Here is a 15,945-nt window from a genome sequence, read left to right on the forward strand (position 1 = left end):
TATTCAATTTTGTCGGTTTCCTCTGCTCACTGCTCTTATTTTGACCGCAGCTTTTAAACTAGATTGGAGTTTTAAAAGCCCAACTATAATAGGCATAAGCTAGCATATGCGCGCGCCTAAGTAAACGTGCGAATACAAAGAATATCAATACGAGTGAACATAATGGCTGAAACACAAACACGCTTCAGCTTCGGCTTCGCCTGACGTTTACGAGTTCAGCCATAGGAATTAAATGCATGCTATCACAATGGAGCTTCGACCTCACGTTTCGTTTGACAATCGTTAGGAAAAGTACGTAATGTAACGTAATGTGACTCCAAACGGAAGCTCTAGTTCAATTATCTGAACATTTGCTTTGTCTGACAGCTCATCAGCTGTAAAAAAATGTCAACAAACAAAATATTTGCTCTTTGGAGGGATGAAATAATAGAAATGTCATTCAAAGCAACCTCGAAGCAGGCCTAACGTAACGCAGACGAAGCCGAAGCTGAAGCGTGTATGTGTTTCAGCCATAATGGAGTCTAGCTCCGTTTCGTTCAATTTTTCTCAACTCGTTAACTTAAGTACACTTAAGCAAGAGCGATACCAGTCGCTCGCCGCATAAGTAGAATCTGACATGTAGATACGTGAGCAAATTTTCATTATGGCTATGCAGTAATTTCGCAAACTTAAGTGAATTTTCGTTGGGCTTTTGACATAAGCTTATGTTTGCTGATGCCTATTATAGTTGGGCCTTAATACTTAAGAACTTGACGAAAAAGTTAGTTAGAACTCAATGGAGTTCTATTTTTTCAATAAACCGAGATTTGGAGATTAGAACTTTGGGTCAAGAAATTCGTATTAAGTGTTTTAGGTATTGAACAGTAATATTTAAAAAGTAACTTTATCTATCATTTTTAAGGGTTAAACCAATATTTTTTATCATACACTCAGAGAACTTATTGGTAATTTAGCTCAATTTTCACGTATAATGCAACCATATATATAGGCGTTTTCGTGACTTCTACTTTTTATTGTTACAAAACCCACAAAAATGTATTGGATATCTGACAATACTTTATTGGTAAAGAAAAGTTGTATAGGTATATCATTTCAATTCAATTCCATTCAACCAAACTCGATTACTACAAAATATTGCTTAGATACCTAAATATTGTTTGATATTGCCTACATATTATAGAGTTTAAACCCAAATTTTATGGGAAAAGCCCAATGATTATAGTTATATTAAACATCTGAAAAGGGATTTTTTCTATATTAATAGTTGAAATACCCGAATGAGTGCTTATTAATTTTTTTGTTAGTGATTCTAACTAAATTTAACTGGTAACCACCAATAATTTTTGCTAAATTTGAAATATAAAATGAGATTATAACTATTATTATTGTTGAAATTCCCAACTGGTTTTGTACATTACCATAAAAATGTTGGTATTGCATCCAAATTTATTGATAAAATACAAAAAATGATTGATTCATTGCATATAAATACTGGGATATTACCTAAAATTGTTGTTGGAATTCCCAATTTATTTTGTAGTTTCCCCTTAAATTTTGGTACAATTCCAACAACTATTGATCAAATGCGTATACAGAATGGTTTATCACCTATCATTATTGTTGATATTCCCAACAAGTTTTGAAGATTACCTTTTTATTTTGGGATTGCACCTTAGTTTATTGCTAAAATCCCTACAATTATTGATTCGTTGCATATAAATAGTGGGATTTTATCTGTAATTATTGTTGAAATTCCAAACTGATTTTGTAGATTACATTTTGATATTGGCATTGCGCCTTAATTTATAGTTAAAATTGCAACAATTATTGATAAATTGCATATAAATAATGGGGTTTTACCTGCAATTGTTGTTGGAATTCCCAATTTGATTTGTAGTTTTCCCTTAAATTTTGGGGTTTCTCCTAAATTTATTGATACAATCCCAACAACTATTGATCAAATGCGTATACAAAATGGTTTATCACCTATCATTATTGTTGATATTCCCAACAAGTTTTGAAGATTACCTTTTTATTTTGGGATTGCACCTTAGTTTATTGCTAAAATCCCTACAATTATTGATTCGTTGCAAATAAATAGTGGGATTTTATCTATGATTATTGTTGAAATTCCAAACTGATTTTGTAGATTACATTTTGATATTGGCATTGCACCTTAATTTATAGTTAAAATTGCAACAATTATTGATAAATTGCATATAAATAATGGGGTTTTACCTGCAATTGTTGTTGGAATTCCCAATTTGATTTGTAGTTTTCCCTTAAATTTTGGGGTTTCTCCTAAATTTATTGATACAATCCCAACAACTATTGATCAAATGCGTATACAAAATGGTTTATCACCTATCATTATTGTTGATATTCCCAACAAGTTTTGAAGATTACCTTTTTATTTTGGGATTGCACCTTAGTTTATTGCTAAAATCCCTACAATTATTGATTCGTTGCAAATAAATAGTGGGATTTTATCTATGATTATTGTTGAAATTCCAAACTGATTTTGTAGATTACATTTTGATATTGGCATTGCACCTTAATTTATAGTTAAAATTGCAACAATTATTGATAAATTGCATATAAATAATGGGGTTTTACCTGCAATTGTTGTTGGAATTCCCAATTTGATTTGTAGTTTTCCCTTAAATTTTGGGGTTTCTCCTAAATTTATTGATACAATCCCAACAACTATTGATCAAATGCGTATACAAAATGGTTTATCACCTATCATTATTGTTGATATTCCCAACAAGTTTTGAAGATTACCTTTTTATTTTGGGATTGCACCTTAGTTTATTGCTAAAATCCCTACAATTATTGATTCGTTGCAAATAAATAGTGGGATTTTATCTATGATTATTGTTGAAATTCCAAACTGATTTTGTAGATTACATTTTGATATTGGCATTGCACCTTAATTTATAGTTAAAATTGCAACAATTATTGATAAATTGCATATAAATAATGGGGTTTTACCTGCAATTGTTGTTGGAATTCCCAATTTGATTTGTAGTTTTCCCTTAAATTTTGGGGTTTCTCCTAAATTTATTGATACTATTCCAACAACTATTGATCAAATGCGTATACAGAATGGTTTATCACCTATCATTATTGTTGATATTCCCAACAAGTTTTGAAAATTACCTTTTTATTTTGGGATTGCACCCTAGTTTATTGCTAAAATCCCTACAATTATTGATTCGTTGCAAATAAATAGTGGGATTTTATCTATAATTATTGTTGAAATTCCAAACTGATTTTGTAGATTACATTTTGATATTGGCATTGCACCTTAATTTATAGTTAAAATTGCAACAATTATTGATAAATTGCATATAAATAATGGGGTTTTACCTGCAATTGTTGTTGGAATTCCCAATTTGATTTGTAGTTTTCCCTTAAATTTTGGGGTTTCTCCTAAATTTATTGATACAATCCCAACAACTATTGATCAAATGCGTATACAGAATGGTTTATCACCTATCATTATTGTTGATATTCCCAACAAGTTTTGAAAATTACCTTTTTATTTTGGGATTGCACCCTAGTTTATTGCTAAAATCCCTACAATTATTGATTCGTTGCAAATAAATAGTGGGATTTTATCTATAATTATTGTTGAAATTCCAAACTGATTTTGTAGATTACATTTTGATATTGGCATTGCGCCTTAATTTATAGTTAAAATTGCAACAATTATTGATTCATTACAAAAATTAGTTTGTAGATTACCTTTAAAAAATTGGAGTTCACCAAAATGTATAGATTAAATCCCAATTATTGTAGATTCATTGCAAATACGGACTTGGATTTAACCATGAATTGTTGTTGGAATACATTTTAAATCAAAACTTATATACTCAGTTGAGTATAAAAGTTATAGAATTGTTCTTGCAATTATTTTGAAGATATGAATTTGAAAAATAAAATACTTGCAAGCATAGAATTATCAAGAAATACTTACTTTATGAGATCTACATTGAGTCCAACTTGTACATTGCAATATTAAATCTGAAATGTTTTTGCGAAAATTCAGAAAATAATACCAGAATACCCAAACGTATCCGAAAATTGAATAAAATTCGATAAATGATTGACCATTCTTATGGAAGGTTCAGTGAAAAAAATTTTGTTTTGTCTTATAAATAATAAAGTCTTTTATATTTTGTTACATCATATTTTAATTTAACGATAACTTTGATTTTACAAACTTAACTTATATTTATTACAAGTATGTAATTAATTAAATAACAAAGAAAAATCATAAAATATAATTATAAATTTTATATTATAACGCATGTGTCATGTCATGAGTTATGAGTAAAATAACGATATGATCTATATCAAGCAAATTATGAACCCTCTGATAAATAGAACTTTAACTTGGAAGTGGGTTTATTAACAACACGCTCAAAAAATACCCAACCAACAGATTCTAAAATTAATCACGAGATTAATTGGAAAAAGCTGTAATAAAAGTGAAGACTATTGTTATTTAAACAATGATAAATTCTGAAAAAATATTTTACTTGTATCAAAAAGAAAATTAGAATCCTTGCATAGGTGATCCTTAAAACTATTAAAATAAATTTTCGTTCTGTTGGACATTTTCAAATGTTGAACACAAGTTTAGAATGTATCATGAAATACATTACATTTTAGGAACTCAATTTAAAACAATAAAGATTTTCTTTTTGTTTATATTTTAAAAAGATATTTTGTTTGATTAGAAATCAAATTAGTGATATTTAACATTAGTGTGATTCTGGTCGTGCCATTGAAACTATGAATTTAATTTAGGTGTAGCATCCAAATGATATTAGGAGCAAAGAAAAAGGAGTTTTGATTATGAAAAGTGTGAAGAATATAAAAGAATAATTATACTTTGAAACTTATCGTTCAATTCTGTGTAGCTGTTGATGCTTGTTTTTTTTTTTTGATTTAAAGAAAAAAATGAATTTATACAAGTAATGTAATTTTTAAATTGAAACCGTATGCAAGCATACGTTAAGGGACATTCGTCGTCTATCTGATTATAAGGTAGGAAATTTATATAAGAGAATCTTATTTAGAATAAGCAATAAATAGATATTATTCTTACTAAAGGAAAATATTTCTTATAAAAGCGTAGGTTAACGTGATAGAGGGTGGAATTACATTTAAATTAGTTAAGTAACATATAATTCCCGATCAGATAAAATTATAGAACGTATATTTGTTACATTTAATTTAAACTCAATAATTTTAAATAAATTCGTTTTTTCCACCAAGAATGCATAATTGTGCCTATCAAAAAACATTGTTTTCAGTAGCTTGCAAATGCAGAAAATATTTGCTTCGCGCACTATACCTATCAATTCTACAAGCCCAAAGCATGGAATATTATCAATGTTATTAAATTCTATTACCATTCCTATTTTAATTTTTATATCACAAATTGCTGTCCACTTACAAAACTTAGTGTTGCTGTCTAAGTTTTTCAACTGAGCAATATAAACAGAAATATTGTTGAAAGGGTTAAAACATTTGATTTCTTTTCCAGAAATGATCTTATTTTCAAAATCGTTTTGAAATTTACTTTGGAAAAATGATAGCTGAATCCGTTCCGCAATTGTATGGCAAATATTTATTCGAGATCGTGTAGAATTTGCAATTTGTTTTAATTCTTTATGCTTTGCTTCGTGTCGCATAACCCAAAATTGTTTCAACGGGCCAAATTTTCGCATTATGAATGGATAATGAGTAAGAAAGTGATGCTTTGGCCTGAGTGGCATTTTAAAGTGAGTTAAATATAAAGTGTGATGCTTTCTTATTAAATTTTCCAAGCAACTAATAATTTGTTCGTCAATGCTTTCTAAAAATAGTAATTCTATTATTTCTTTTAAAATTAAAAAAAAATTCCATAAAATGTCGGATTCAGGCACCAAGTCTGAAATAATAAGTGGCAGGTATTTCATAAACCATATTAGTTCTGAAGCTGAATATCTTAGCTTATGATTTTTTAAATTATCCATACTGAGCTCTTGAGGTTTGTTTAAACCTTCGAATCGCCCATAAAAGAACCCTATAATTCTATTATTTAATATTTCTAAAGTGAAATATTTTGAATTTTTAATAAATGAATGCAATATAAATGCTGTTTCAAAACCACAAATACCCTCGTAAAGATCATGAAGTAAATCAACACTAAAATTTCGGCAAACATGGAAATTGCGAAGTTCATTGAAAATACATGATGATAAAATACCAGTTTTTTTAACGTCATGTTTTTTCAAATCATCTGCATAATTTTTTGGATTTCTAATCAAGAAAGGATTTTCTGTAATGGCAGTTTGTGCATCGCTCTTCTGCATTTTGCATATTCTGCAAAAAAAGTTACAAGAAAAACTTTCAGTGAAGCCAAGCATGGAATTAAGTCCTAAATTATCACCTATACAAGAAACAAGGACAAAAAAAACCTGTTTATTAGATATTTTTAAGGGGTTAATTTCAAGGTCTTTCAATTCATCAATTAGGGGCCGGAAGACGCTATTACCGTATGCTTTTTTGTCAAGTGTATGAAACAATAATGTCACAAAAATATTTTCTAATTTGGAACGATACAGCGGCGAAAGAAACGGAAACGACACGTAAACACCACCTATCTTTTGGTAGCCATTCCTTGAACCAAGAGGGTTATTAACCTCGAAGTCATCGAAGTACACAAGTAATGGTAGAACAATACATTGAGGAGAATATTGAGTAACTTTTTCTTTCCAAAACGCGGTTTGCATTACGTTACTAACAGAATTGGTTTCAAGTTTCAATTCGTTAATATACTCCATTATATGATCGAAAACCGAACTATTTTCTAAAAACACAATCATATAACGCTTAAGTGAAATATATTTTTCCTTCACTGTGATGTTTTGAAGTATTGTGCGATTTTCAAGATTTGTATAATCTAGTCGATTGCCTATAGTGGCAGACGATGAAGAAAAGTACAAACCATTTTCTCTTAACATGTTTATTCGTTTATATTCTGTCGAGATATGTTTGAAAGGATTTTGTATAGCCTGCGCATAACTTTTATTAACACCTTTAAAAAGAGTTTTAAGGAAATCGCTGTTAAAATAGGCGTCAAAAGCTGTTACTATGTACTGCACATCCTTTTTACATATACTATTTTTCTTGTAAAGGTTCGAAATGAGTTCTAAATTAGCATTATCTCTTAAAATGTTAATGCTTATATTTTGTAGTGAACCCCCGGTTTGAAATGGGTTTTCCACATCAATTGTATTATGAGGAATTATGTGAGTATTTTTTTCACCTAAATGTTTTGCAAATTTATCCAAAGGATTCATAAAATGCTTGCTTATGTGTTTTTTAAAACTATTAAAATAAATAAATGATCTTTCTTCATTACATTTTTGACATTTATATATATTTACATATTTATGTTTATGTTTCAAGTGTTGAACATAAGTTTGAAATGATGCATGAAATACATTGCATTTAAAGCACTCCATTTAAAATAAATTATAGTAACTTAACTTTTAATATATTTAAGCAAAAAAAAAATTATAATGCTAAGGACTTACGTAAGGTCGCTAATTAGCGAGTTAACTGTAGTGTAATTTTTGTCGTGTACGGTGCTGATATTATAAATGTACTTTTGGATGAGCATCCAAATATGATGTGCGGACTCAGGAAATTTGGCGTTCAATGCTGTGTAGCTCTTGAAGCATGCATCTATTGCCTCTATGGGACCTTCGCAGTTGTACAGACTGTCATCAATTGCTAAATATGCCTCCGTGATATCAGCTTTATTTTCACCCACAAGAATTACAGTTGGTTGTAAGGTTTGCTTATTGACTTGAAGCAATCTCCTTACCTCTACCAACTTTTCTTGAATTCGGCTTGAGCACTGAAAATTTAAATTTGTTTAGTCAATATATTATAATTGTAGTGAAATTGAATGCATAAACAACTAAAAACTACAGAAAGAAAAATAGAAAAATGTGAAGATAAACTTAAATATAATGTATTTATAAGTCATACAACAAATCTTACCGAAACAAAAATAAAAAAGGAATCAGCACTTTCAAGCTTCGTGCTGCGTTTAGTCTGTGTAAGTTTTCTTTTTCCTAAGACTGGAGTGGATAAAAGATATGGTAAAAGAAAGAATCCAATTATGTTGCTTTTAAATGTTAAAAGATTCTTTATTTCTGGTTTATTTTTCTTTTCAGCAATGTTTATGAGTTTCGTGTTTATTTCAGTCCACTTGTGTAGCAAATTGTTTGATTTGTCCTTGTAGTAATGGTCAAAATCTATTTTATAAAGTTTATATCCTTCAGCACTCTTTAAAATAGGAAATTTGTCCACATATGAACCTATTGTTAGATTTGATTCTGGTTTAAAAAGTTCAGCCCTTGCTTCTACAGTATCATTCCAAAATTCAACAATTTTATCATATGGTTCTAGATAGTTATAAAGGAACTGTAATTTTTCATTAATTTTTTCAATTTCCGAGGTTTTAATAGTTGGTGTTGAATCTGAATGTTGGATTGAAAGTGTCTTAGATCGTCGAATTGTTTTTTTAAATGTTTGCAATCGTTCCCACAGTTTTCCAGATGCCCTTCGTTTTGTGTCTTTCATATATGGGTTGAAGTATATAGATGGTGATTCAGTAGGAAAAATTTCGAGTATTTGTTGTGTGAGTTCTTTAAATCTTTCTGTGGTTATTTTAAAGTCATTTTCATTTGAACTGTTAACCAACTCAAACTCCTTAGCAATGATAATTGATGCTAAACGATTTCTGTTAAATTGGTCTAGTTTTCCGTGTGATTTAAAAAATGTTTTTAGCACTTTGCCTTCACCATGAGATAGATATTCTTTAACTGTTCCTTTAGAAACAGATGTATGGTTTTTGTTTGAACAATTTGGGTTTGATTGATCTTCTAGGACCTTTAAAAAAATAAACACAAATGTTGCTTAATTGTTTTGTAAGTAGAAAATGGTCGACTTAATTTTAAAGAGGGGGTAATTATCAAAAACAAATATTGAAAAAGGCTCTCATTATATTTAGTTAATAGAGAATTCGATAAGTTCCGCATAATTTAGTATTATTATTAATGCAACCATTTTCTCGAAATATATTGTTCATTAAAGAGTTCGAAATAATAAGTAATAAAAATACTTACAAATTGAAGAGTTTTATCCAAGTCTTCTATGTTTTCAATCTCGATTGAGCTTGAAGTCCAGGGAGAAAGTGGCTGGGTAACATCAGATAGCGTGTCGATGGACACTACATCAATCTAATATTTTTTTTAAACATGGTTATATATTAGGAATTAAAAATGAATTGATTTAAAATAAAATATATTCATATGTTAGGTACATGCATTTTTTCATATTTCTTTCTAATTAACAAATTTAGGAAAGTACGTATCTCGATATATGTGATGATATTGATTTGTTTAATATCCAGCTTACATTTCGTAGCAAAATAAAAAGGAACGAAATTGTCCCGAGTTGTGAGGAAGGAAACAAATTGTGTTCGATTATGTTGGGAAAAAGAAATAAAAAATTGGTTTCAAAGCGGATAAATAAAAAAGACAACTTATTAATGTGTGTTTAAATATAAAAATGGGTTCATAGTACATATTGATATTAACATATTTATATTTAAACAAATCGAAATAATTTTAAGTATTGTATTGGCTGTATTGCCACTGATATTATGTGTATATAATTCATATGATTTGATAATAAATCTTTTTTTTTTTCAAATATAATCAAGTTTGGTAGAGTTATACTTCTGATATAGGATTTTTTATCAATCTTACGTTTTCGTTCTTCTTATATTCAGCTGCAAATTTATTCCAAAACTTGATTCTTGGGCCAGCTTTCTTAATAATTTCACAAACATTTACATATTCTAGTTGAACAAAGGCTTCATCGTCGATTTCTTCACCTAGTAGTGGATGTGAAATGACTTATAAGACATTGAATAAATGGTCCTTAAAATCGATGTTCATTAGCAAATGAAACAAAGCTTCGCAGACTAAGTTAAGGAGTGATATCGAAAATTTATTATTCTTTTGAAATTGAGGTGTAATTTTTAAGCGTATTTCTAATTCAAATGACATAATAAATTTATAGATATAGACTTTTAAGTAGAGCTCAATTTTAAATTGGCATTTGTTCTTTTTTAATTTCCATAAGCATTTTACCATTTAATTTAATTTTGAATTTGTACTTTTCTAAAAACAAGTGAATTTTGCTTTTCCTAAAATACAGCCCAAAAAAGCTTACAAACATGAAATAAATACGAGTGTTAATAGAAATATTATAAGAACAAATATTTTTTGACTAGAAATGTAAAATACTCACTTATAAAAGCGTCTGTTAAGTGCTCCATATTCCAATTTTTTAATTTTTCTCGGACTAAATCCATATTTGAATATTTTTCCTCAATTTTTGATAGTGCTCAAACTAAAAGTAATGTTTAAAAATTAATTAAAGGCGTAACATTGTTTAAATAACCATTTTTTCAATACATATACACAATAATTTAAAAAAAATGAAATTTTATGATGTATTCAATCAATTCTTGTCATTTTATGCAGCAAAAATTATTATAAAATTTGAATATTTGCAGATGATGCATTCGTTCAATTATTTAGAAACATTTCAAAAATCTATCGCAAAAAAAAGCTGAGATGAATATCTGATAACTTTCTATTCGTGTTTGTCTGTCCATATTTCATCAAGTTTTACATACAATAACATTTTTGCAAGTTAAGAATAGTTTGGGGGCAATATATTTTTTGTTCTCAAGAACTTTAGTAGAAAACAATTTTTATCAATTTTAAGTTAAATTTGGAGGATTAAGTTTCTTCTAAAAAAAGTTGTCAACTGGTATTGTTTTATGAGATAAAATTGGTTCAAGGTGCAGTCAATATTTTTTATTGAAACAGCGATATTTGAGACAAAAATAATTGTCTACCTACTTTAAGAAGGAATTTTTTAGGTTTATACTTTTGTAAAACAAATTGTAAATTCGATTTTTTTAAAAAAAATTGCAGATCTCAAAAACGTTATTCTTCGATGCATACAATTTTGGAGGTAATACATATTTATCATTTCTTGTTTTTAAAGTTGAAGGTACTATGGTATGATATATAATCCAAGAAATAAGTAATGAGATAGGTAACGATGTATTATTATTATGTTAAGAATTATTAATCTTATATTAATATTTAGGGCTCAAATTTTTCAGAAATTTTTTGCAAAAAAAAAATTTCTATTGGATTTTTTTACCGAAGAAAGAAAATAATATTTTTAAAAACCAAATTTGTGTTATGCCAATAGCTCAAAGTTTCGAAAAGATATTTAAGTCCAAATTTAATTTTTACCTACTTTGAGTAATGTTTTTATAGGTTTTTATTTTTTATAAAAAAAACTATCGATTCGATTTTTCTCAAAATTTTACTTCATGTTAGAAACGTTATTCTTCGTTGCACAAAATTGCTTTGAAGATAAAATCATTTTTTATTCTTGCAATTTTCGAGGTGACAAATATTTTTTTTTAGTTTTTTTTTTGATTTATAAAAAAGACAATTTTTTTCAAAAAAAAAATATTTGTTCGATATCACGTCGGACCCATTACAATGACTTAATATGGGAAGTTAAGAAAAAATAAAGTTATCGGCGCAGCCACGAAGCAGTGTTGCACATTTTTTAAAATTCAGTAACATGAACAAAAATCTAGGGAGTTTTATTTTGAACTGCCGAAAGGCCTAACATTGTTGGCAAAAAAGTAAAATGATGCACGTTTTTATAAATTCAATATAGGTAAGATCTTTAAAATAAAATATTAATAGAAAACTCACTTTGTTCGTAGGTACTTGAATAATGTTAATAATTAAAGGTATCTCCTGTTCAAAACAGAAACTCACTTGCAACTGCGTAAAAACTTTGGTAATTTTCTTTCTAAATCTCTTCTTAGTGGATATTTGGATTGCATTCGGCTTTTGGCAATTGTTTTTAGAAACTGTCTGGAACAAAAATACTGAAAAAAATGTTGCAAAAAATTTATTCAGCATACAAATTTTAAAATAAAATATCAATACAAACTCACTCACATAATTTATGTTCAAAACTGGAACTCACTTGCAATTGCAACTGCGTAAAAATAAAAACTTTGGTAATGTTCTTTCTAGATCTCTTCTAAGTGGATACTTGAGTCGAATTGACTTCGGCTTTTGGCAATTGTTTTTAGCAACTGTCTGAAAGAAGAATAATACTGAATAAAACCGCTGAATACAATGGCGGATAACTTTATTCGCTTTCTTTTTCTCTATATACTTATGTAAATTACCAATATGTATTGGTAGATCAACCGAAAAATAAGTGAAATGCGTTTGTATTTGTGCAATCTCGTCAAACGCAAACTATATTGGAATGATGTATTGGTGAGCTGCCTTCTAACCAACAAAATGTGCACATTAAGGTGGCTTATTTTGCTATTTTTATTTTGTTCTGTGATGGGAATTTTTTTGAAAATGTCAAACAAAAACTTAAGTCCTTTATTTTAATTACTCGCCTATGGCATGTGAGATTTGCCATTAATGGCACAAACTTGTTTTCCTTTCGATTAAATTTTTCAGAACAGAGATAAAGAAAAAAGTAGTCGCAAGAAACGCACCCTAATGTACATGTGCATCACATGCATATATATATATATACTTGTGTACACTTTGTGCGCGCCGTTCGAGAGTTAAATACAAAATAACCGCGACACAATCCAAATTGAACCAAATACAATCATTAAAATGAAAATATAAAATAAAAGCGGCTGGGATGCGAGTCACACTGATAACTTCCCATCCCGTCTATCGATTTGTCGTGCTTAAAAGTTTTTAGGGTTTCGTGGTTTCTTTCTTAAAAATTTTAAAATTACCAACAATATTTTGCATAGTTATAATGAAATAGTATCATTTCAAAATCAGTTTTTAACCATATTTTTAGTCGAAAACCAGATTTTATCAATTTTAGTAGCATTTATTAAATAAACAATTATAAATTGGATGAATGAAATAAATTTTAAGTCAATACCTTCTATTTTTCACGAGATACATCGTTTTTTTCAAAATTTTCGTACTATTTTTTACAGATTTTATATTTTATAAAAAAAACTGACTTGGTTTTTAATTAAAAATTTAGTGAATGTCGAAAATTATATTTTCTGTCAGTAAAATGAGTTTGAATCGAATATTTTTAATTTAAAAAAAGATATTTGAGTCGAAAATCCATTTTTATGAACTCTTACTAATGCTTTTATAAGGTATATTTTGATGTTAAGAAACTGTACGATTGATTTTACTTAAAATTTTATCGAATCTTCACAACAGTTTTTCTTAGATAAAATTAGTTTAAAGATAAAGATTTTAAAAAAGATAATTGAGTGTAAAATAAATTTTTACCAGCTTTTATTAATTTTTTTTAAAGTTTTTATTTTTTGTAAGAAAATTGTCTATTGGATTTTTGTCAAAATTTGACAGAATGTTGAAAACAATATTTCTCATAGTAAAAAGTTAATTTTAAGCCAATAGCTCAAGGTTTTGAAAAGATATTTAAGTCAAAAATCAATTTTTACCAACTTTTGTTATTTTTTTTTGAGGTTTTTAATTTTTTGCAAAAAAAATGTCCATTGGATTTTTCTCAAAATGTTACTGAAGAAAGAAAATAATATTTTTTAAAAAACAAAATTTGTGTTATGCCAATAGCTCAAAGTTTCGAAAAGATATTTAAGTCCAAATTCAATTTTTATTTACTTTGAGTAATGTTTTTTTAAGTTTTTATTTTTTATAAAAAAAAAACTGTCGATTCGATTTTTCTCAAAATTTTACCTGATGTTAGAAACGTTATTCTTAGTTGCACAAAATTGTTTTGAAGATAAAATTATTTCTTATTCTTGCAATTTTCGAGGTGACAAATATTTTTTTTAAGTTTTTTTTTTGATTTATAAAAAAGACAATTTTTTTCAAAAAAAAAAATATTTGTTCGATATCACGTCGGACCCATTACAATGACTTAATATGGGAAGTTAAGAAAAAATAAAGTTATCGGCGCAGCCACGAAGCAGTGTTGCACATTTTTTAAAATTCAGTAACATAAACAAAAATCTAGGGAGTTTTATTTTGAACTGCCGAAAGGCCTAACATTGTTGGCAAAAAAGTAAAATGATGCACGTTTTTATAAATTCAATATAAGATCTTTAAAATAAAATATTAATAGAAAACTCACTTTGTTCGTAGGTACTTGAATAATGTTAATAATTAAAGGTATCTCCTGTTCAAAACAGAAACTCACTTGCAACTGCGTAAAAACTTTGGTAATTTTCTTTCTAAATCTCTTCTTAGTGGATATTTGGATTGCATTCGGCTTTTGGCAATTGTTTTTAGAAACTGTCTGGAACAAAAATACTGAAAAAAATGTTGCAAAAAATTTATTCAGCATACAAATTTTAAAATAAAATATCAATACAAAACTCACTCACATAATTTATGTTCAAAACTGGAACTCACTTGCAATTGCAACTGCGTAAAAATAAAAACTTTGGTAATGTTCTTTCTAGATCTCTTCTAAGTGGATACTTGAGTCGAATTGACTTCGGCTTTTGGCAATTGTTTTTAGCAACTGTCTGAAAGAAGAATAATACTGAATAAAACCGCTGAATACAATGGCGGATAACTTTATTCGCTTTCTTTTTCTCTATATACTTATGTAAATTACCAATATGTATTGGTAGATCATCCAAAAAATAAGTGAAATGCGTTTGTATTTGTGCAATCTCATCGAACGCAAACTAAACTGGCATTATGTATTGGTGACCTGCCTTCTAACCAACAATATATTCACATTAAGGTGGCTTTTTTTGCTATTTATATTTTTTTCTGTGATAGGAATTTTTTGAAATTGTCAAACAAAAACTTGAGTCCTTAATTTTAATTACTCGCCTATGGCATGTGAGACTTGCCATTAATGGCACAAACTTGTTTTTCTATCTTTGAATTTGAATGGCTCAGCGGAATTTTATAGAATTATCTCCTCCAGCTCTCAAAGTATCCATTGACGATAGGTGTCTGGTAAAGATGAATTATTATGAAGCTAAGTATTATTAAGCTAATATTAATATTTCGGGCTCAAATTTTTCCTTGCATTAAATTTTTCAGAACAGAGATAAAAGAAAAAGTAGTTGCGAGTAACGCACCCTAATGTACATGTGCATCACATGCATATATAATATATATATAAATGAGAACCCTTTGCGCTTGCATTCTTTTTTAGATGCTTCTGAGCGAGATAGGTCGATAATGAAAGCAAAATGAATGTTTTGTTCTCTTGTTGGCGCGAAGTTAAACAACAAAATTAAATGGTGAGCTTACATCTCTTTTCTAGGTATATGTTTACATGTCGCCTTAACAATTCATGCAGTACGTGCAGCCGAAATTTTAAACTCAATAACTTTTCTTTTTATGTCAAAAACTTCAAATTTATTTTTGTTGGGCTCATAAAGCTACATATGCGTTCATCTTGCAAAAATATGTCGGTATGTAAAGCAAATGAAAACTTAGAATTTGTCATCCAAATCTTGTCAAAAGGAAAAAACCATTGATAAAGTAACTGCAATTAAAGAATGGAAAATTTAAATGATATACAAAATTATAAAAAAAAAACATAGGTACAGGTTAAGTACTTACCTTATATCAAACTATTACTTATAATATTTAATTTAGCTTTAAAATATAACGATGATCGGCAAAATTATGTCTTTTCTGTCTCAAAACAATACCTTTTTAAAGGTTCGAGTTGTCCGTCCTTAATTCGAATCTCGCACTATATAATTTTTCTGACAGAAAGTTTTTATAATGTACATAT

The 15,945-nt window shown here is 28.2% G+C and overlaps 2 protein-coding genes across 12 annotated transcripts in view; one reads left to right on the forward strand and one right to left on the reverse strand.

Moving 5' to 3' along the window:
* The window catches only part of LOC129943409 (uncharacterized), a 119,607-nt gene that overhangs the window by 34,405 nt on the left and 69,257 nt on the right, over positions 1 to 15,945 (forward strand). The window lies entirely within an intron of this gene.
* LOC129943410 (uncharacterized) lies at positions 4,588 to 14,890 on the reverse strand. 10 transcript variants are annotated; one of them, XM_056052841.1, is made up of 8 exons: positions 14,592 to 14,890; positions 14,311 to 14,489; positions 12,147 to 12,290; positions 11,895 to 12,073; positions 10,393 to 10,494; positions 9,201 to 9,314; positions 8,071 to 8,964; positions 4,588 to 7,924 (listed from the first exon to the last, which is right to left on the reverse strand). In XM_056052841.1, exon 8 carries the CDS (start codon positions 7,524 to 7,526, stop codon positions 5,187 to 5,189), a length of 2,340 nt encoding a protein of 779 aa, XP_055908816.1. In that variant the 5' UTR covers positions 7,527 to 7,924; positions 8,071 to 8,964; positions 9,201 to 9,314; positions 10,393 to 10,494; positions 11,895 to 12,073; positions 12,147 to 12,290; positions 14,311 to 14,489; positions 14,592 to 14,890; the 3' UTR covers positions 4,588 to 5,186. The 10 variants fall into 10 exon arrangements, with proteins under 10 accessions (XP_055908816.1, XP_055908810.1, XP_055908815.1 ...); XM_056052835.1 differs by having other exon boundaries at positions 14,377 to 14,489; positions 14,564 to 14,890; XM_056052840.1 differs by having other exon boundaries at positions 12,175 to 12,290; positions 14,564 to 14,890.

Source organism: Eupeodes corollae, chromosome 1 (assembly GCF_945859685.1).
Source record: "Eupeodes corollae chromosome 1, idEupCoro1.1, whole genome shotgun sequence".
Taxonomy (NCBI): domain Eukaryota; kingdom Metazoa; phylum Arthropoda; class Insecta; order Diptera; family Syrphidae; genus Eupeodes; species Eupeodes corollae.